This window comes from Cyprinodon tularosa, unplaced genomic scaffold (assembly GCF_016077235.1).
Source record: "Cyprinodon tularosa strain WSP-4 unplaced genomic scaffold, ASM1607723v1 ctg344, whole genome shotgun sequence".
Classification (NCBI taxonomy): domain Eukaryota; kingdom Metazoa; phylum Chordata; class Actinopteri; order Cyprinodontiformes; family Cyprinodontidae; genus Cyprinodon; species Cyprinodon tularosa.
The window spans coordinates 494252-517330 of record NW_024039057.1 but is presented as its reverse complement, the minus strand read 5'-3'; the positions used below and the strand labels follow the sequence as shown (position 1 = coordinate 517330).

Sequence of the window (23079 nt, the reverse complement as noted above, 5' to 3'; positions counted from 1 at the left end):
CTCAGTTTTTAAAGTTTCTATGTGAAAACATGGGCTAGTTTTGCTAAAGTTTAAATAATTTAACTTTCTGGTTTCAGTAGAAGCAGGATTTTCCCCTCAAACTGTCCTTTCTGTGCTGCAGGCTGCTGCTGGACACAGTCCCCCGGGTCAGACAGACCAGAAACTACGAGCGCTTCGAGTGACGGGGGGGGCTACGGTAGAGACACTCCCACCTGACCGTCCGCAGACGGTCCCACTCGAGCTGCAAACACTGAACTGGATGATGGGAGCAGCGCTGATGGATGAAACCTTTGGGAACTTTGAAGTGTTTTACTGTTCGGTGTACATACAGTATATCTCCACCTGTCTGGTCGCAGTGGGCGCTCTGCTTTCTCATGCCTCCATTTGTAGTTCTACGTTTGGGCTGCAGGTTGTTAAAGGCTAATGGACCCAGCAGATGAAGGGTACCTGAGCTCCAGCTCATCATGACGTAACAGCTGATTGTTTGGCTGAGCACGGCTATAAAGAGCTCAAACTGGCCAACTAAGCCGTTCTGTATTATCAGTTTAACTTTTTTATGACTATAGAGAGGAAATCAATGTGAGGCCCATTAGGCGAAGGAAGCAGGACCGACATTTTAATGGCTCCGTTCCAGTCCTGGACTTTATTTTTGCCTCCCAGGACAGAGGGAAAACTTTTCCAGATTTAACTTCCTACGTCTGAATCTTTTTTAGGGTATTGCTGAAGAGTGAAAGCAAATATTTATTAATGGTAGACTCGTTCCAGAGGTCAGATAGATGGAACATATTTTCAGTGGGACAGCAATCGGTCTGTTTTTGGATGTTTTTTTTTCTTTCTGACCCTGAGCTGGAAAAATAACTGGAATCGTCTGAAGCGACTCAGATCTTGCACCATCTACTGACCAAATAAGGTTACTGCAATTTATAAACAAGTAATTTTTTAATGTACAGCCTTACCTGTGTGATTTATGAATAGATTTGAGGCTCAATGAGACTTATAAAACTGAAATTTAATAGTTCAGCTTCATTATGGTACCTGTTTGGGATAATGGATATCCAGCTGGTTAAATCCCACTTTAAACCAGTTTCTATCTGTTTTCCAGTTTTAGTGATTCCCTCATGGTCCACTGTATTACTGTTTCATCGTGATGAGCTGGATTCCGTCAGGTTAGTAAAGGGTCTGCAGCAGCTTTATCAGCCTCATAAAGCTCCATGAGCGACTATTTAGGGTTTGAACATCTTGACCACTGGTTTAGTAAGTTCTAGCTTTAAATCTTGGGTAAGTTCAAAGAGAGAAATGGTTTTCCAGGAAACAGAGGGCATCAAATAAATCTGCAATCGCTGGAGTTCAGAGTTGACATTTTGTGTTCTGGTTAGCCAGTGACTCAGGAGTCGATATGTGCGCTTCCTTATCATCAGCTGCTGTTTGCTTTGGGATTACGCTCCTAGTTTAATGTTGACACATGAAGATATGATGCTGGTATAAAACTTGATGCTTCCTTCATGTTGATCATTTACTTCTTTCCTGAATGGGAGTATCTCTGTTAACGGTTTCTTCCTGTTTGAATCTGAAGCCTTAATTTTGCCGATCAGTGATATGTAAATATTCTCTATGGTATGATTGCCAGGTTACAGCAGTCTGAATGAATGTATACTCTGCTTTTAAAAACGAACATCTTTTATTGCAGCAGTAAAATCCAACCTGTTAGAGAAGGTTTACTGTGGAAAATGTTCCAACCAGCAAAGATGATCCGCCTCTGAGCCTCATTAATCTGTTATCCTGCACAGCTGTGAGCTTTCAGAGATGAAGCTGACCGTGTTGTTGGAAGATGACACTCCTTTCAAATACTTTGGTGCGGTGGCAAACAGTAAACACAGCAGTGCTCCAGACCCCTGGAGGGAGTTTAACACAGAACAAACGACATCTGAGGGTTTTGTTTTAATGTTATTGTACGATTGAGTTTGAAAATGAAAAGCAAGGATGATCTTTCTTCCTCCAACTTAAAAAAAATAAAATAAATCCTGCGCTAAAGCCTTACCTCCTGTTTGTGTGGACGGTCTGGTCTGGTAGGGTTCTTTGTCGACCCCCTCTAGTGGTCTGGAGCACTTCCATTGTTATTTTGCAGTGAGTTTCCTGCTGTGTTTACTTGCATTTGTTTTGAAGTTGAATCAAGTTTTTGCAGCTCATCCACCAGGTGCACTATATTAAATGCTTTTAAGTAAATACGCCAGTAAACAAAACAAAAAGGAGTCGTCATTTGGGTCCTTGTGCAGGATAATGATCCAAAACATGATGCTGAATAGTCTTAGTGGGATAATTCTGCTGCAATAAACAGAATTACTGTTGAAATTGAAATCTAAAGGAGTCATTTTTTCTTAAAATGAGTGCATTTGTTCTTTGATTAAAGAGGTACACTGGAAAAAATCAAAATCTAGATAAGTCATTATTTCTTAAAATAAGTGCATTTGTTCTTTGATTGAGGAGGTAAAAGAGACATTTTGCCAATGGAACAGGAAAATTTACACTTAAAATTAGAAAACACAATTACATTGTCTCATTTCAAGTGCATATTATCTAATTATCTTATTTTAAGAGTAAAATTGCCCATTCCGTTGACAAACCATCTAATTTACCTGCTCAAATTAAGGGTAAATACACTTAATTTAAGACATGTTTTACTAATTTTTAGATCATTTTTGCAGAGTAAAAGAGATATTTTGAGAATGGAACAAGACAATTTACACTTAAAATAAGAAAACACAATTGCATTGTCTTATTTGTAGTGAATGTTATCTAATTATCTTATTTTAAGTGTAAAAAATACTCACTCAATTGGCAAACCATACCATTTACCTGCTCAAATTAAGGGTAAATACACTTAATTCCAGAAATTTTTACTTATTTCTTGATCGTTTTTCCAGTGTACATCTTTAACGGGAATAAATGAGGCTGTGCTGCATGAAGCTCAAACGCAGCAGGAGGAGCTGCTGCTGCTCAGCCTTCATCAAGCGTAAAAATAATGTGTCTTCCTGTGATGTTGAAGAAATCCAGATTCTGAGCCATTTGTCACAGAAAAAAGATTTATTTAAAAATAAAGCTGTTTCCCTCTGACTTATTAAGAACAAACAAAATGTCGCTGTTCCGTTCAACTTTTGGCTGATTGGACCCCAATCGTCGCCGCTCTGCTGTATTCAGACACTGAGAGCTTCAAACAATATCAGGCTAAAACAAAACTAACCCATCGGAGTGAGCGGGAAATAAGATTCAAATAATACAGAAGTCAACGAGGACGAACTACTGAGGATGTGAGGTTAAAAAAACCAAAGTAAGGCTTTTGGCTGCAAATGAAAGCAGGTTTGTCTCTCAGCTTCTCACTCAGGAAGTCGAATCCTGAAGTAATCAGTTTAAGGCGACCATTTATTCTACGTCGGCTGCTATAATCCAATGACTCCTATTACTGTTAATTGGGTAATCTGGTTACAATGAATCATGTAAAAGCTTTCGCCAGAACCAAACTGAAAGCACCAAAAGGCACATTTATGTTTTTTTTTTAAATAGATCAAAACTTGGCAGCAGATTAAAGATCAGTTAGAGAAACAAAAACAATCTGAGGAAATGGTGAAAGTGGAGCGTTTGTTCTCCAAATATACAAAAAAAAAAACAACTGGAAAGAAAACAGCCCAACATGTCTGAAGCTCTAGCTCCTTTTGTGGATAAAATAAGGCACATTTGTCTGCTTTTCTCTGTCTATAAGAGACAGTGGGACAAAAAAACACATAAGTAAGCTAAACCAACCCGACAATTAGGCTACGTTCACGCTGCAGGCCTTGGTGCTCAATTCCGATTTTTTTTTTTTGTGAAATCTGATTTTTATTTTTTATTTTTTTTGCATTGCGGTTCACATTTCCAAATATATGCGACTTGTGTGTGATCTCCTGTGTGAACTGCATTAATACAAAGCAAGAGTGTTTACAGAAGTGAACACTGACGGTAGTGCTGGTGCGCATCTACACTGAAAAAATAATGCAGCCGCTTTTGGCATTTACTTCATATTTGATTAATTTAACACAAATGTTTTATGTCGTACCGTACTAACATGAAAAAGTTGTGTTAAAGTAACTAAATGCCAAAAACAGTTGCATTATTTTTTTCAGTGTAGCCATCTTTCCCAACCTTGTAACCTCAATCTTTTTAAGATGGTTTAAAAAAAACTGCTCTCCGCATTATCGTCCACCATAGTGGTTATTTTTCTTGCTGCTTCTGCGTAACAAGACTCAGAATAGTGACCTTTGTCGAGTATTAAAGAGGTTCAGGTCGGATGAATGCGACATCAAGTTCAGACACAGGTCGCATTTGAAAAGATCAGATTCGTATCGGATTCAAGACCACATTTTTTTCAGACTGCAATGAAATGATCAGATACAGGTCACATATGGGCCAAACCGCCCCCCCCCCCCCCCAAAAAAAGTCGGATTTAGGTCACTGCAGGCTGCTGTGTGAACGTAGCCTTTATCTATGATTACATCCAAATTGTAGAATCCAGGAAACCTCTGAAGCTTTTCAAATCCGCCGTAATTTATTGGGATTCTATGATTGACAAAGTTTGCTAAACTGAAATAGAAGGCATCTGTTATTATCATGCAAACTGGCCGCAGCTAAGTTGAAAGTCTGAAAGGTGTTTTTTAGTCGATCAAACATAAACCCGACTTAAAATGCCCTTAAGATTACGTTTCTGAAGACTCTTGCAGACAGAAGATTCGCAGACAAACATCCTCATCTTAAATCATACATTTGTTTTTAATTTTATTCTTAAATTACCCTCCATAAATAAAAAAAAAACAGGAAAATGACCACATCCCTGCTATAAATAAAGATTTCCAGCAAAACACAGCCGTACAGATCTGCGTACAAAATAAATACAAAAAGAAATATTTCAACTGATATGAACAATATACAGTGTTACTAATATCTTTTTATAAATCTTTCCAAAACGATTACTATAGTGCATTATTTTCATTGATTACAAGATCTACAAACTGTTTTTCTGTCTTAGTTTGCAGGCAAATTAAAATCTTAATGATTATCTGAGGAAAAACAGGAAGGTTCTGCTCTGCAGGAATGCTTGTTGGCATTTTTTTTTTTTTTTTGCTGCTTAGTTCACGGGACAAACATTTTCTAGCAGTTTTGACGGTTGGTCTACATGAGGACACAGACTCTGTACGGTTATCGGTTCTCTGCAGGCTGTGGCGTGTTTTTTTTACCGTGTCATCGCTTCGCTGACGGCGCTCTATCATCTACGACGACGTCACATTCCTACCACACAGCGCTAGATACGAAGAATGACATGCCCTTCCGAAAAGAAGAAAAAAAAATACTTCCTCATCTTTCTCCCTTCTGGGGCAGGGATCGGATGTTAGGCAGCAACATTCTCACAATTCTCCGACACACAAACGCACCTCAGTCATCCGTACATGTGCAACTTAAGCAAATAAAAACAAAAGGCTGATCACTGGCTGTTCCAATTCTGGACCTTAAAATCCTTTAAGGGAGGTTTTTAGGGATCGGTAAAACTTGCAGATTAAAATAAATCAGGATTTCCATGTTCGCTGATGACGCCCATGTCTTGTGCAGAATAGAGGAATGAGATATTACAGTGTAAAACTGAGTTCTTCTTCAGCTTATACGCGTGTGTATCCGTTCCAGTGCAAACCTACCTAATGGATAACAGTGTTAGATTTGAACAGGAGGAATGGAGGGAGCAGTTGGAGTGGCTGTCAGTAGGGGGGGGTAGAGTCCTTTTGTAGAAAGGTTGTCACGGAAATGACCTGTGGGTTAAAAGTCTCACCCAGCTCCCTTTGTTCTTTCAAGTAAGGTTACCTGGAGTCTTGGCGCCCCCTGCTGGTGAATCAGAGTTGGAGGGTGCTCTGCTTGGCTACATGAGCGTGTCTCTTGCTGGGGGAGGGAAATTATGAATATGAAGAACAAACACAGTCTTTAAAAAGTTTCATGTGTCTGTCACTCCCACTTCAGTCCACCAAAGTAGGTCTTCTTCCACACCCAGCCCCCCTCCTCGCTTCGCTCCACTAGCCTGTGTGCTATAGGCAGTCTTTGCAGAGCGCCACCTGGCCCTTCATGTAGTCGCGGCAGGGACAGACTCGTCGGAGCGTCTGATGAGCACCGGCGCAGCTGAACAGGAGGAGGTCCGATTGGAAGATGCAGTGCTGGCGCGTTTCGCTGTAGGCCGGGACCACCGTATCTGCACTCGACTCCACAGTCCTGCATCTCAAACCAAACCTTGAAGGAAAAAAAAAAAGCTTCAGCTCATCGCCTCTAAAATAGACAAACAGCTCAGAGGAGGTCTGTGCTGCCATCTTGTGGCCATGATCCTACCTTTCCAGGTCCTTGTCCTTGTTGAGGTGCTGGAAAAAGGAGGGTTCACAGATGAGCTGCGCCTCCTGACACACCTGTTTACACGACTGACCCGGCTCAGCCATTTTGACCTGCAGAGCACTGAGGGGGGGCCACATAACCTGGCCGTGGCAGAAGTCCTGATAACAAGGTAGAAAACAAGAACCATTTTAGCTTCTATTGACCCCCTTTAAAAAGTACCGACGCACCAAGAACCTTTGACCTTTTGTCTCACAGAGTTAGATTTATGGAGTTGAGGGAAAATAACACCACTGTAGTTTTGGTTGGGTTTGGGATCCTGCAGGCATTATTTTTATAAAGTCCAGAGAATCACCCTGCATATTTAAATTAATATTTATTCCATGAAATAAGAATTTAACTTAACCTGGCAGTAGCTAGATTGATATGTGTCGAATTGAGTTGATTTCTACGTTATCAATCTGGAATGGCTGCCGTTAAGTCCATCCATGGTGGGAAGTTTAGTACAATACTTCGAGCTGATTGGTTGACGTGCCAGCTAGTACCCGCCTTCCATAATATGTTTTCAGCCAATCGTAGCAGCGGGATTCATCTGCAGCTTCTTAAGTGTTTTCACAACTAGCGGAGAAAAAGCTGATAAATTTAACTTTTTTCAAATCCTGTCAGAATAAAAGCACATACATCTTTCCCATCTACAAATGCATAAAGTGCTTCTCTTTGCTCCTTTTTTAAACAGGAAACTGTCGTTTTAGTTAAAAACGAGTCGATTGCAGTATCGCCAGTATAGCCATGTTTGTAATGCTCTGGCAAAGCCCTTCTGGCTGTCATCATTCCTCATGTCCTTCCCCAAAAAACACAGCTGGCATGCCATTGGTCAGACTCGCTGGTTGCTAAGAGACGGACGTATTAGCAGGAGTCTTTCAGGATGGATTTGTTGTGAGACTGAAAACTCAGATCTCTCGACAACCCAGCTTGCAGCGCAAGGTCATGTTTACCACCAACCAGCAAGATTTCTAGCTTTCATAAACCTGTAAATCAACTGACTCCATCATTGGAAAGACTTTAGAGCTGGAACCAATGGACCAGCTGATGGCACAGTTATGCTAGAACCTCCACACGCCGTTTAGGCTGAAAACACTTTGAGATTTCAAAGAGCCGGTCTCCAGACCAGAACCCAATAGAACATCTTTGAAGGGAGCTGAAAGCTAAAGGGTCTGGATAGAGGAGTAGACCAGAAGCACCTGTAAAATAAGTTTAAGGGAATGATTATTTGACTTAGCTCAGCATGAAGTTATTGTTGGTTTGTTTAGCTCCTAGACGAGAACAGGAACTATGAAGCATTTTGAACGGTTCTGCCTTTATCTCCTGCGTCTATGTTTAAATATGACCCTCATGACCTGCTGTTTCATTGTTTGGTTTTAAGGAGATTAAAGAGAAAACACTATATTATGTAGCTAACAAAGGGAGCTCACCCTCCAGGGATGTCAGCCGTAATAATCCCCTCAAGCAGCTAATTATGAGCTAAGATAATTAAACCTTTAATTCTTTCTGGTGCCTGAGGAGAGACCCGTCCACAAAAGGCACCAGGAGAAAAGGACGCCGGGGTCTGCAGTCTGTACCTGGTTCTCGATGAAGGCGTTTACTCTCTGAAGCATCCCCTCACAGGTGAACTCGTAAGGAAGGTAGGGCTCGATCTGACCAGAAAAACAACAAAACACACGTTTAATCAGGGCGGCCTGAACAGACGGATCTGTGTGTGAAATCCTGAGCCTCTTTGGCCTCGACTGATTTTAGCTTACAGGAAAAAAGGCTGAGAGTAAAGAGGAGCAACAACTGCTGCCTTTGTTGTTGCACTAAGTCATTCTGTGTCTCTTTGTGCTGGCGCCTGGTGAGCTGCTGTTCTGGCCTCGTGGCCACGGCACAATATAAGATGTTTAAACACCCGGCCTCATTCTCATCGGCTCAGCTGATAGTTTTACCTTCTGGCTGAGGATGGAGCGAAGGGCCCTCTCCACCTCTGCGGCGTTCCCGATGTCCACCGTCCACACGTGTGGCTGGCCGATGTAGACCTCCGCGTACGGATGCTGAGAGGTCAGCTGAAGACGAGAGCGAGAGAAACGGAGCAGAGGTGAGAAAAAGAACCTGGAGACGAGTCGTCCTGAACGTACAGAAGTGTCCACTCACCTCCCTCAGAGTGGGTTTGCCTTTGAAGAAGTCCGTGTTTTTGCTGCTCTTCGGAGGGGTGAACTTGGGGTTCAGGAATGCGCAGCCGTTGGCGATGGCCTCTAATGGCGCCGGACCCTCGTAGGGGAAGGAGAGACCCACAAACAACTGAAATAAAATAAAATATGACCATAATTAGTACAAGGAAAACATCATTTAACCCATCTGGGAGCAGATTGTAAATGCATGACCTTTGACGAGGAAGTTATGAGAATTGTTTGGTATAAACCGTCCCCTGTAGCTTTGGATGGAGGTCATCATTCCCCACACAGCATGATGCTTCTACACCATAGAAACGGTGTGTTTACTGATGCCATACTTCATAAAATTACCTCTGAAGAGAACAGGTCACTGTAGATCCAGCCAATGTTTTAACAAATTAAGGATTTCGCCTGATGAAATATTTAAATAAAGAAGACAGCCAGGCTGCAGGGGCGGTCAAGTTAATTTGCCATTTTGAACTGCTATGCCTACAGCAGCACAAAAATACGGCGAAGGCAGCAGATTTTCTGAGAGCAACAGGGGAGGAAAAACAGAGAGTAATAGGCAGACATCAATGTGTGAGCCTGTAGGAGTTTGTTAACTCACTTGTTCTTTAGTGTTCTGATGAGCTGGTGAACTTTGATAGGAAGGCCTGACATTAGCCGGCGCCATTAAAGGAAAGCTGATAGCGATTTAAGCAGCTGGTTCACGTCAACAAAAGGCTGCTATCCAAAAGGCTAACGCACACAATGCTGTATTGTAGCTGTGCTCACATGACGGCCTGCATTGATGACTACAATCTGGGCTCTGGCTGCTGTGCTGCGTTTGAGCAACAGGTGGCAGCAGAGCACATGATGTTCCTCCTCAAAGCTGGAAACAAAGGAGCACTATTTATAGGGAGTGAGGAGGGAAGGGGAGTGAATCCATCCACAGTGAAGGACTCTGAGCCTCAGAGGGAGGAGCTCATGGATAACAGCCAGCATCTCTGATGGTACCGCTATGGATTAACATTAAAAAAAATACAGAAATCAATGAGGGATACGTTTTTGACCCAGATCCTCCCCATTAGCTCACAGTTAAACAGCCCTGTTTACATTGAACGCATCACATCACACTCCCTCTGCTCCGTATCCAGGCTCCCACTGACTGCCATGCTTAAGGAAGCCCCCTCCCTCTCTGTGCTTTAACCACAAACAAGCTGAAAGACGGACAACACATAGCGTATATAAACAGCCAGGGTTTTAAAGGATGTTTAAGTGTCTCCTGTGTGCTTTTATTCGCTTACATCCCCTTAAGCAACCGTTGCATCAGACTGCTGCTGCTGTCAGATGGTTTTAAAAAACAAAATCATCCACTCCAGGCTGCTTGGATCTATCAGCAGTTCCAATGAAGAAAAACAACCAGTTAGTTTGGAGGATCCAAGAAACCTATACTAAAGCCTTGCATTATTAAAAAATACAAAATAATTCTGGTTCTGCTGCAATCAGGTCTTTTCAGAAGATCTCAACCAGCCTTGCTGTCCAATCTGAAGAATAAAAGCATACGTTTTATTCTCATCCAAGCAGAAACTTGAAGTTTCTGGTTGGAACATCAAGATTAATATTTTCGCAATGCACTGAAAAACTCCAGATGTCTAATCTTAGACTGTGGGTGGGCCAATTATATGTAAGGCTCTGCAATTCAGACAGATGCATCTGATAGAAACCAGCAGATAATATTGCCTCTCATGTCTTCATGTACGTCAGAGTGAAGCAAGGCTTGGATCTTATTTACTCTTTGGCTGCTCTGCAGGCCATGATGCAGAGAATTAATGACACATGGAACACATTCGTAGATACGTTTTTTTTTTTTTTTTGTAACTCCTCTGTCCATAGCAGAATATCAGGGAGAACATTGTCTGATAATCATTACATGCTTGAGCTACATATAATTAAAATGTTACCTGCTAATTATTATTCATCTTAAATAAATGCAATAAGAAAAAACTCTACAGTGATGCTGTTTGACCAAACAGCGGGAAACATTCAGTAACAATGTTCCCAGGAATCAGCCACCCATTCAGGTGCTTGATAAAAGGAAAGCCACAAAAAGAAGATGTGAGGTGATATTGGGCCACCTGATTTCCATGTGTTCTTCGCGGGCGTGTAGAGCACAAGCGCACAGAGGGAGACAGACAATAAACTCATCTCCGCTTCGTGGTTTGAAATGTAAATTTAACTGTACAAAAGGTGACAGTCGTCATGCAAATAGTGACTGAGTGACACAGAAACTCCTGAACGGCTCCACGTCAGATACTGATTAGATGTTCATTCTATGAATTTTATCCCCGATAACCACAAACATGCATTTCAGAGAAAGTTTATGTTGTGCATCAACAAACTAAAGCATAACTGTGATTAAATAACTGTTATACAAGAGTTGATTGCTTAGAGCAGGCAGGAAGTGAACTAAATACAGAATAAAACTGGAAGAAAACATGCTAGAAAACATGTTAATATGAAGGCAGAAGTTCACCTTCTAGGGCAGAGGTCACAGATCCGGACCAAACATTTATAAATTACTGCATGTTGTCAAAAGACAGTGTCTAAACATCATTTGTGCTGCTTCTCCTGTTTTTACCGTAAAGCCCTTCAGAGCGTCCGGCACCAGGCTACACGTGATACAAATTAGCCAATGAGCTGCTGACAGTCAGGGTTACTACTGCTAGCTACTTCTAGACAAAGCAGGCAAACCTGTGGCAAGCTGGGCGATGGGAAAGGAGAAGATGATGAGAAAAAGAAAGCAGAGAAAGTGTGGACTGCTGGAAGAACTGCAGTGAACTGGTGAGAGAAAAGTGAAATGGTGCTCAAAGATGACCCTGCACATTTAGAGGATGTTTGGCTCAACATGCTGCTGAGAAGCAGGATTCTCCACCATGAACAGAATCAGAAATAAATATGGATCCAGGCTCAAAATGAGCTCCTTGATATGTACTTGAGAATGGCTTAGTCTCCATTCAAACCCAGGTTTAAAGCCTTGCAGGGCAGCATAAAACCCACTGCTCTCATAAAAAAGAAAGGAAAAAAAAAAAACGGTTAGTTCCCGTGTTTTTATAAAATAAAAGTGAGTCAGAAAATTGTCTATTTTTCCTTAAAAAACTATTTACATTCCAAAATGGAAAAATGTGCTATTTCTTATATTTGTTATTTAAAAAGTCAATGTATAACATGGATGCATAAACACTTTAAACATCATTTTTCACTGAAATAAAATAAAGTAACGCATTAAAATGTCTCTGGACCTTTACCGGTTGCTAATTTTCTTTATTTGGACCCTGCTGATTTTTAAATGGTTACCCCTGTTCTAGTGCATCAACCCCTAGAAGCAGGGGAATGAGTTAGAATGGCCTCGTCAAAGCACAGACTGAAATACAATTTAGATTTTTAATTACTTAATATAAATTTCCATGTGGTTTCCTTAGATATTTTTTGTTTACATTGATTGCATTCCCTTTTTCATTGACAGATTTGCATAGTTTAGTCGTTTTAACCCTAACTGTATAATTTTTGTTGGTTTTAAGTTGTGCTTTGTCCAGCAAAAAACAGATGAAAAATAGCATTTTTGCTAATTCTGGAGCATTTACATAATGATTCATGCGCACTGTCCCTACCAAATAAATCCAAATCCTCTCCATCCAATCTTAGCCATTTCATACAAGCAGTACGACAAAAAAATAAATAAATAAAAAGGTCTGTCTGTTGACTTGTAACTTCAGCAGTCCATATAAATGCAAAACAGGCTTTAATTAGATAAATAAAATAGAAAAAGAAATCCTTTTTCTTCTCCTCTACTTTGTGTAGTTTATTAAATTCCGATTATATTTTGTTAACATCAAAATGTGAGCAACTTAAAGAGTTGTGAGTCATTTTAATGACTGATTAGAAAAATGATATATAGCCTGGTGTTGATTGTTTTAGGAGTAGTCTGGGTTTCCAAACACAGCTGGATTATGTACAATAAGCAGCTTTGGGACGTGAATCACGTCAGGAAATTAGGTTTCAGTGTTTGACTGCTCAGAACAGAACCAAAGCTCTTCTATAGTCAGACGTTAAGGGAAAATCTCTCCTTCCAGGACAGTCTAAAGTATGATGTAGACCTCTGCAGTGCCTCTGCTGTCTGTCTGATCTCTCTGTTCTCTGGTTTTCTGCTCTCAGAGGACAAAGTAATCAAAGCTTCCCTTCTGCAGAGGATGAAACACCAAAGCAGAGAATCACCGATCGTTACTGGAGCTCTTTCATAGTGAAGCCGTCTCACCTTGGTTTCTCTCAGGAGGAACTGAAGGTCTCGGCCGCTCAGGATGCCGTGGTTCTTGACATAGCTGGGCAGGTTGACTGTGCTGGTGCCGTGTACCGTCCCGTGGACCTCCATGTAGCCGTGGATGATGTCCAAGTACTTCCCCTTGTCCTGGAGTCAAAACACAGAGGATGACAGAGAAAAAAGAAGGACTTTCAGGTTTAGATGCTCTTTATTTAGGAGAAACAGAACTGACCATCCATCCAGTAAAAATAGCAACAGCATGGGGAGGACATGTTCACAACAGAGTTATTGTCGTTAAACCCAGGAAATCGGTTTTAATTACTTCTGATACAGTGAGCAAAGATTCAAAATCTACTAACTGGTGTTAAAGTTCATTATACAGTCAGAGCTGTCAGGTGTGGAGAGGAAAGTCTGACTACTGCTGGATTACATCATGCTCATTTATCTTGCATAACAGGATGCATTTGAACCTAAAAACACTATAGAATATTAGAAAATCTGGAAAGTGTGGTGTGCATTTGCTTTCTATCTGAAAACCCTGCAGCCTCTGATTTGTGTCGGTCTGTCACATAAAATCCAGATCAAATGAAGTGGGTGTAACATGACCCGCTGGAAGAGGAAACGGCTCATCTTTAGGCCAAAAAGTGAAAGTGTTTTCCTTCCTTACTGCAGGAAGTCTCACTGACTAACTGAACTATTGACTAAAATATTGCAGAAACCCAGGAGGCTTTATCAGTTTTCAAAAAGGGACAAATTTACACCCACTCTGCGCAAAAACTCACTTTATGAACCGCTCTGCTCGGTGTGTGCGGCTGACTTCAGGGCTTCCTTTAGGAGCTTAAATTTCAGGTAGCCGCTGGTCTGGGTCCCTGGAGGCCTCGCTATCAGATGGCTCCAGCCAGCCTGCTGTAACTAAAGCGGTCTGACGTGTTTGTGTGAGAGAGAAGGGAGGACGGGAAAAGAAGGGAGGAATTGAAACGAGTCCCTAATTAGGAGGTGAAATCACAAGCCTGTAATCTTTTCACTCGGGAGAATAGAGCTGGGATTTATGTTTGAGGGGAGGAAGGTTAGTGCAGGCATCTGAGAAGGACCCAGGTGTCTGCAGAGATGAGGAGAATTTACACAATGAAAACAAGCTGTTTTCCTCTGCTGATCTGCAGATGATGGAGGAGATTTCAGAGTTGGGTTGGTAGGAAATTAAATGGTAAAATTAACCGTTTTTTGCTCAGAAGGTGAAATTCTGACCGGTATGAAGAGCGACTGATGTGGATTTCATATTCCTGTTTGATCTATAGGGATGTACGCTTCTCCATGTACGTCCAATTTGCAACATTAAACCAGGAAGCAGATCGATCGATGGCAGCAGCTCTGAACGGGAGAACATGCTCAGAGAGGAGTTATAAAATTACTGCTTGAGCTGGCGAGGCTGATTGAAGCTGGAGGAGGAGGTAGGGAGCCTTTATGGCCTTGTAAATCAGGGGGAATTTGTAAACCCTGGCTCAGAGAGGAAACGGGAGGGCTGAGTGATGAGTGTCCGGGGAGGAGCAGCTTAGCGGCTAACATATAGCCTCTGAGAATCGCACACATCCAGCTACTATTTAACCGTCATTTTACTTCCAGGATCTAAAGCTGCTTTTATTCATTGCAGGTTTTCCTCCCTCTTCAAGATATAAGATGTGTAAAAAGCCTAAATATATCTTAATGTTAAATTAAAAAAAGTTGAACATTTATATGTCTCTTTAGTAGGGGGAATTAAAGTGACAATTACAGCTCTAACGATCCCTAGAAAATCAATGCAGGCAGTCATTTTTCTAGTTTACACTTCAGTAAACTTTGACTGAAGCTTCTAAGGTTTAGCATAAATTAGAGGATGACTCTCTGCTTAAGGTTTGCATTGAAGGAAGAAGCCATTTTTGATCAAATTCTTAGCTACTTCATTCTCAGGTTTTGAAGTAATCAGTTCAACAATCGACATCCCAAAACCTCAGGCGGAAGCAACACATACTGGTGTCCCAAAACTGGAAGCTTGTCAGTCAGAATGAGTTTCCCTCTAAGCCGTCTCTGTTTTAAAATTCTATTCTCTTGAACTACAGGCAGACAGAGACATCATGTCTGCAGACCGTAAGCAACAGGCCTGATAAAAAAAAGCTTCAACAAGAATATTGAAACATTTCCCACTGATTTGACTCAACATTTACTGAAACGTTCTTCTACATTTATTTCATTGCGGAATAAAATCCAGCGTACCGATGTTCTTAGAAAGTTTAGTTCCGACTGATTCAATCCATTTAAATGCAGCTTTAGACCAAAAACTCCTCCATTTTAGCCCCAAACACCAGTGAGTGACCTTTGAACCTTCAGACAGCGAATATCTATCAAACAGTATAACTAATAAATAACAGACTGAATCATTCTGAAATTAAGAAGTGGAAAAATTGTGATATTTTCCACTTTATGGGACTTCCTTTACAAGCCAGCCCAAGTCATAAACAAAGTTAGCCGTTGCTAAGGGCTTTCAGGTCTGATTCAAGGCCATAAAAACACCTCATCAATAGGCCCGCCTCAATCATAAGTTCTGCTGGATGATCGTCCCAGAAAAATACTCATTCATCGCTGCAGCTGTCGCCTTCACCTGAGTGCAACTTTATATCAGACTGACCCTCAAGTAGAAAGAGAAACGTAGAAAACAAGCATGAAAACATTAATCACTGAGCTGATTTAAATCTACACCGATTCGTTTTTATCATCAGATTAATTGATTTATTGCTCACTACTCAGAATCCAATCATTTCTTTCCAGTTTATTAAAACCCACTGCTGCCTCCCTGCTTAACACTAAAACGTGTGTTAAATATAACATATACTGACAACCTAAAAAGAATAGCGGTGCTGTGACGGCTCAGAACAACAAAGCCTGTCAAACCCAATAAAGAACCATTCTGACAATTATTACAGAAGTCAAGGTTTTACCAGCAAAAGTTCCCTTTAAAGCTCAGGATCTATGCAAATAGAAAAGCTCATCTCTATTCTGAGATCTATAAACGTCGATAAAAAAGCCTGGGAAACCCATCCAGAACCATGGTGTGGTATAACAACATGCAGAGGTGCTTGGAGAGCAGTCAGGAAACACTGTTTCTTTCAACGCTCTGCCACGGCCCATTAGACAGAATAGCCTATAATCTATTAAGCTTTGGTTCTCTGCCAGAGCAGGAGGGTGTTTTTTTTTTTTCTTCTCTTTTTTTTTTGGATTGGGAGACGCTAGAGGAGCAGCTATGAGGCGTCTGACGGCTCGGTCCCTGCTGTGCATCTGTGGACTGCATCATCCAAGTGTACCATATGCGAGGAGGAACAGGAGGAGTAAACAACAACCACACATGGTACAGATGATCCTGTCGCTGCCTCGGTCACAGAGAACCAAGTGCCTGGATTTATCACACGCTTCACAGCTCTGCTTCTCAGAGGCATCCAGACGCTGTTTCAATACATCCAATGATTTCTGCCTTTCTGAATCCCCTTCAACTCCATAAACCACAGATATCCCTATGAAGCACACCCTAATGGTTGAATTTTAACCTTTTTATGTGGTTATGTTAACCCATTTAGGCCGGGAAAGCATTACCGCATTTCTACCATTTAAGCCGGGGGCGCTGTTGCGTAATTCTACCATTGACGCCGGGAGAGCATATAAGTCAAGCAAGAAGAAAGAAGTTTTTTTCAAGCAAACATGGAGGAGTTTGATAGAGAAGAGTTGTCGGAAGGCAATCATTTTGAGGAGTGTGTCGGCTTTGATGACGGTATAGATGAAAATGATGACTTTGAACGCGCTGAACCAATCGAACTACCACCGCAATGCACGGAGTGTTTTCAACCGCACACCTGGAGTGAAAGTTGATTTGCCTGCAGACGCCACACCGCTGCAGGCATTTGAGCATATTTTTAACGAAGAACTTTGGATGCATCTTGTTACCGAGACGAATAGGTACAGTGACCAAACAAACCAAACTCCAACAAGAGCAAAGATGGCAAAGTGGTCACCCGTGACTGTGACGGAGATGAAGACATTTATTGGGCTGTGTATGGGCATGGGACTTCTTGTGTTGCCAGTACGAAGAGATTATTGGCGACAGAGTAAACCTCTCTTCAGGACGCAGTTCCCCCAAAATATGTCCCGGGACAGATTTGTGGCCATCTGGAGGTAAGTTGTATGCAATTTATAACACAGACATATGCATTATTATGCATAATAATACTGTTAATAAGTAATCATCAGATAGTTATTTATGTAATGTTTGTTCTTTATTTTAAAAACGTTTTATATTGCACATTCTCAATGAAGACATGATCACATATGGAAAAAATAAAAGGTTGAATTTTTTTTTTTTTTTTTTTTGATTACTGCTTTTCACTTTTTTTTGGAAGAATTTCAAAGATAAAATATATTTTGAGTTCTATCTGCTACAGAAGCTGAGATATCAATAATTTACTAGGCGTTGACACAGTTGCTGAATTTACAGAAAAACTTCAGGTTTTAGGGGTATTTTTTAAAATCGGCCATAGGTTTTTAAGGTGTTTTTTCCAGGCGTTTTAGGCCTAAATGGGTTAATCATTTAAATAGTTCAAAGTGCAAATGTATTATTTTTCTCCACTAAGGAGCAAAAAAAGATAAACTTTTGGTCGTTGGCAGCAGGTTGTTGACACATGCTAGTAAAGTTATCGATAGTTTACTGCTGAACTCAATAACCTGCCATAAACCTGACAGGAAATGCACCTGTGTGTGTGTGCAGCCAGCATCTGCCTTCTCTGTATATGCTAGCCCTGAGTGTTTTTGAGTGTTGTTTTCAGCTCTGTGCGGTTCCTCTTTCCTCATCATGTTCTCTGATCTGATGCCAAAGGCCTGCAGCTCTCACCGCTCCGTGCATCCGGCTCATTCTCACCTTTCTGCCTCAATGAAAGGCTTCTTTCAACGTGAAAATAAGACGTACACACAAATTACCTGGAGTAAAAAACTGCTTACAGGGCCTTGCAGCTACTTTATCACAACCTTTTTTATTTTAACATTTTGTCAGGTTTAAAATCGTTAACAGACAGATTTATTTATTTAAAAAAAAGGCTTCGCATTCATTTAGATTTACTTCAGGACTTTAAACCATTTTGACCCTTTGATCAAAACATTTTTATTGTAGCTCTGCTTGTACTAGCAGCTAGCTTTAAGTTGTTAGCCTCTGACAGATTTAATTCCAGGATTTCTCTTCATAAATCTCTAAAAATCTTCCTTGATGAACAGCCTTTCATTGGCATGATACAGCCACTGCCATGTTTAACTGTGTTTTAATGTGTCCATGGTTCTGCATAGTTAGCTTTTTGCATGTAGACAAGAAAACAATAGAATATACTTCATTTTCCCCTACGGGAATTTCTCATGGACTAGAAACAATCAATACACAAACAGTCGAGAGCAGTGGAGCAAACTAGTAGCAGTTATGACAGATCCTTTCCCACCTGAGCGGTGGATATCCACAGCTCCTCCAGAGTTGCTATAAACCTCTTTCCTTAGCTTGTTAGCTTGGTGGACACATCTTGGTAGATTATGTTAGATTAGATTTTTCTTCTAATTAACTCATCAAGAATAATTATGAAGAAAAAATCTAAAAATAAGGCACTCTAAAATTATCTGTGGCTATCAAATTATGTTAAATGCGTTATTAAAAGTTCCTTTTATTAAAGATGTATTTATTTTTTTGCTCAGTTTTAGCCTCCACTTCGCTTAGCACACACAAAGACGGCCTGTTTTCTACGAGTGTGTGTTTGTAGGGGGATAAAGATAAGGGTAAAGTAAAAAGGCAGGCAGTCACTCTCTGCTGCCTCGAGCTACATCTCTACTCTTTCAGCTGGGTTGCCATGGAAACGGACATCTCGGAGGTGATCTGGCCCTTTTATTACAGGTCGCGCCATCGACATCAAGCGCCGCAAATCCAGGATCTTTAAACGAGAGTAATTCAACGTAAAAGACGCCACGGCTGAGCACGGATCGGGGACTGCGATTTGCCACGGATGGTAATGTAAACAAAGCTTGCAGTCGTGTGGAAAGCTTCCCTCGAGAGATGACAGGTTCTTCTGTTTGTGCATGATTCCATCTGCACTCTCATTTCTGGTCAGCACACCGCATTGTTTCAATGATGTAATGAGGAACATGTCATCCCCTTAAGAGGCGGAAATCAGCAGGTGCTCCTGTGGAAGGTCCCATCATGTGTTATTTTCCTGCTTATTGGCCCTCTGAGGCGCAGGAGAGGGATGATATTTGTCCTGCAGACTCATGCACACGTGCCTTAACATGATCCAATATGGCAGCTGATGCACACTAACATACACAAGCACAAGATTCAATTTATGAGCTTTCCAGTGTGTCTGTACATAACTCCCACCCTGAGGCAGTTCAGAGTTAAATTTCAGCATTTCTGCATCAGAGGACCTGCTCTAATAAACCCAATGAAAGGGACGAGAGAACACGGTTCATTAAAAGCAAACTAATTCCTCTTCAGGCGTCCGACCGCACTGGTGCTGATTAGGAGAGCGCTAAAGAAATGTCCTGGAGAAATGGGTGTAAATAAGATTGCATATGTAGCTTTGGTGATTACTCGGGCTGCTTCTCTCTGTACACTCGCAGGATGAATGTGGCTGCTGCACCTGTGCTCTCAAGCATACTGATCAGGCAGAGAGAGAGGCTGTAGTTTATCTGAAGTCTATTACTTCACTGAGACACATTCGTTTTCAGCTAAACATCCCATCTGTGAGAGGCGAAACATAGGGAGACACTTGATAAATGGGTAAAACCACTCGTTACATAAAAATGTGAAACTCAAATGTATAGAATGATCAAACCGCTTTAATCCTGGACAAAAAAGCAGAAAAATTAGGGCTGACGATCTTTAAAACTTACTGGGACATGATGTCAATTATTATTCATCTAAATGTTCTACACTGGAAAAAAAAAAGCCATTTTGTCTTAAAACAAGTGCATTTGTTCTTGAATTGAGGAGGTAAAAGAAACATTTTTCTAATGGAACAAGATGATTTACATTTAAAATCAGAAAACACAATTGCATTGTCTTATTTCAAGTGCATATTATCTGATTATCTTATTTTAAGAGTAAAAATACTCATTCCATTGGCAGATTATCTCATTTACCTACTCAAATTAATAGTAAATACACTTAATTTAAGACATTTTTGCTCATTTCTAGATTGTTTTTTGCAGTGTAGATGGCAAATCAACCTAAAACCAGTCTGTTCTCTTCTGTGCAGTGATCAGCTCCCCTCCTCCTTCTGTCCAACTCTGATAAGAAGTCCATTAAAGTCCTCATCATCATCACTGATGGAATCAGCTCATCTCGACTTACTCGGTTTTGTGAAAAAAATGTCTTTTCCCAAAGGAACTCCTAATAACTTAAATCTAAACAAACTCAGTGCTAGAGCAGAAATGGACATATTTAGCAACATGTAGCCTGTTAGCTTTGCCCAGTTTTTTTTTTTTTGGTAAGCTCACTTTTATTGTTTTTATTAAAAATAACCTACTACATCTACTACTTCCTGTTTCAGGAAAGAGTTTTTCTAAAGGCTACAAAGCAGAGGCTTATATTGCTGCTGGTCTTCCTGCTCTGCTGATCATGACTGGCATAAACGCTTCATTAAACCAAATGTTTGTCAGCTTCAGGGAATTGGAATACCGTTTCTGACCTCTGCCACTGTTCTGATGCTAGTCTATATAAAGCCCCTTTAAGCATTCTTAGCCAACATGGAGGTCTCGCCCTTCTTTACAATGTGTACAACTCTTAAAAGATGCACATAATTCGGAAAAACAGAGCCTCTGGAGAGCAGAGGAAGATCTGAAGGAACCACGGAGGGAAACTGAGTTGCTCTATCAGCTCGTTATCAGTCAGCCCTAAAACGGCCCTTTAATTAAAAGCAGGAGGTAATGAACACACTCGGGAGTCTGATTAGCAGCTAATGCCCCTCGCTGTGAGCAATGGGTTCCCCCCTCTCTGTCTGCCCTCTTTAAAGCTTCACTGAATGGCACACAGCAGTTCAGACTCCCACTCTAAAGGAAACCTGAAATCCCTGCAGCTGCCTCTGGCTTCAAATCACCAACACCTTGAAATTCATCCCCTCAAAAGATGTGGCTTCATCCACGCTTCACTGCAGCATTCTTAATAATGAATTTGTTCCCAGTTTCATTTCACTTCACAAGCGAATTTAGTCTGGACAGATCTGATCAGTGGATGGAAATGGGAACTCAGCTAGCTACACATGCAGAATAACACATAGTACATGTATCGTGGGGTGTTACCTCGGGCAAAAACACACGTGTCGGCTCATCAAGGCGCTGCCGGTAATGCAAACAGCCGAGATGTGGAGGCAATGCACAAATCTCTCCAACTCTCCATGTTGTTTTTTTCTAGGCTACAGTAATCCCTCGGCCTCTGTGCTGCACCCCGAGTAGGAATCTGAATGCATTAAATCTCCAGCGAGACGCTGCGGTTTGAGCGTTAAACCCGGAGTTTTAATAAGTTTCCTGCTGAAAGTCCCTCCATATTGTTAAAAGAAGTGTAAAAATAGGTCAGAGGTCCACCAACGGTCATCGGCATAACTTCTAAAATCTGAAGCTCACATAAGGAGGATTTAATTATTTTAACAAGCTTTTTCTTCCAATTGGCCTCATGAAGTTAAGGACATATGAGGAGGATCTAAATAAAAATCTATAACTGCATTTCTACCATAGTCTGTGCATAGTACACAAAACATGTTCTGTGTGCTTTAAGGCAAAGATCGCGGTACCTTCCAAAAGTTGTCAACTTTGCCGTAGACCAGAGACTGGTTCTGCCTCTTGATGTCGTCGATGTGCTTGATATCGCTGGAGTTGAGGTGCTGCTCCACAACAAAGCCCAAAAAGCTGTTGTCCGGTGTGTGAGCTGAGGGCCAAAAAAACAAGAGAAACCAACATTTAATTAGGCTCCCAGAAGAAAAACTCTGAATGCTTGTTGTTCAAGATGAAATTATTTCATCCAGTCAGCCATGACTCTATTTCCTCCAGTTTAGTGCAGATCATAAACTCAAAGGGACATCAATGCTATCTGCCTGCCAAGTGATGACTGGTAACTATGGGAACCACGAGACGAGGAGGGTCAAGTGCGGCACTGAAGCTGGCAGCGTCTCACCTCGCTGCCATCTGTCTTGTAAAACAAATCTGTGGACAAGAGTCTGGACTGGAAGCAGTCAGGAGTGAAACCAGCCTGGTGAGATTATTTCAACTAAAGGGCGTCTTTGAAAGCAGCCATCAGTGCAGGAAGTGGATCAAGGCGATGTTTTGGTGCATAGCTGTGGTTTCAGACATGACAATCACCAATTAGCCAGAGGGAGGTGAGCCTCTCCACCAACTAATAAATAAAGGAAGAGTTTAGAGCGCTGCATTTAGCTCAAGTCAAACTTCTGCCAATCTGCTGTGAGTGTTGGGATTTTAATCCATGATGAAAACAAATAAAAGCAATCCAGACTTTAGACACAAACTCCAGTGTCAAAGTGACTTTTTTTCCAGCTGAGTTGTTGGCTAAAATGTAACAAAAGCAGTGTTTGTTCAGTCTAAACACTTCACATGTTGGCTCAGGCTAAACACTTTTAGATAAACACAGAAAGAAAGGCCTTTTTCACAGTAAACGAGCGCAGCCGCCTGAGCAGTTACTCAGCAATGTCAAAAATGTGCCGTCTTACCCATGATCCACGTCTAACTTTCTAGTAGCGAGTTTGACAAAAAAGCATAAACTACCCTGAAAAATGAAGACCCAGCCGTAGGTTGAATAGATTAACAGAGGAAAGTGTTTGCACTTAGCCGTGTGTGTCCAAATTTGCATGGGGAGTGTGTGGGAGGGAGCAGGAATGTGGGAGGATATCAGCCGATCTGTGTGAGGTGTCGCTGTGAAAAAAAACCTACTTCCATAAATACCTGCTGGACTGGAAGGATCATGCTGAACATACTTATAGATCTGATGTCATAAAAGCACCGCTGTTACCTTTCAAACAGCACAAACACTCTCAGCTGAAATGCAGATGTGTTTTTGCGTACTACGAAGAGGCCACACTGACACTACCGTACCAAACTGGCAGTGTAAACAGGACCGGCTGGTAATTAGCGCTCAGCCCT

General features: G+C 41.3%; 2 protein-coding genes across 3 annotated transcripts in view; one reads left to right on the top strand and one right to left on the bottom strand.

The window, feature by feature from the left end:
- Positions 1–2349, top strand: part of LOC119789718 (transmembrane protein 163-like) — a 28232-nt gene extending 25883 nt beyond the window's left edge. Inside the window, exon 8 of the mRNA XM_038294773.1 lies at positions 122–2349. Coding sequence (XP_038150701.1) covers positions 122–182 — 61 coding nt within the window. The 3' untranslated portion in view covers positions 183–2349. The remainder of the gene's footprint in view (positions 1–121) is intronic.
- Positions 2350–5097: 2748 nt separating this feature from the next.
- Positions 5098–23079, bottom strand: part of mgat5 (alpha-1,6-mannosylglycoprotein 6-beta-N-acetylglucosaminyltransferase) — a 79824-nt gene continuing 61842 nt past the window's right edge. The window contains exons 10-16 of one of the 2 annotated variants that reach the window (XM_038294762.1): positions 21720–21853; positions 12886–13035; positions 8572–8718; positions 8367–8483; positions 8007–8081; positions 6391–6548; positions 5098–6294 (exon numbers count right to left, since the gene is read on the bottom strand). In XM_038294762.1, coding sequence (XP_038150690.1) covers positions 6096–6294; positions 6391–6548; positions 8007–8081; positions 8367–8483; positions 8572–8718; positions 12886–13035; positions 21720–21853 — 980 coding nt within the window. In that variant the 3' untranslated portion in view covers positions 5098–6095. The remainder of the gene's footprint in view (positions 6295–6390; positions 6549–8006; positions 8082–8366; positions 8484–8571; positions 8719–12885; positions 13036–21719; positions 21854–23079) is intronic. The other variant, XM_038294761.1, reaches the window with a different exon arrangement.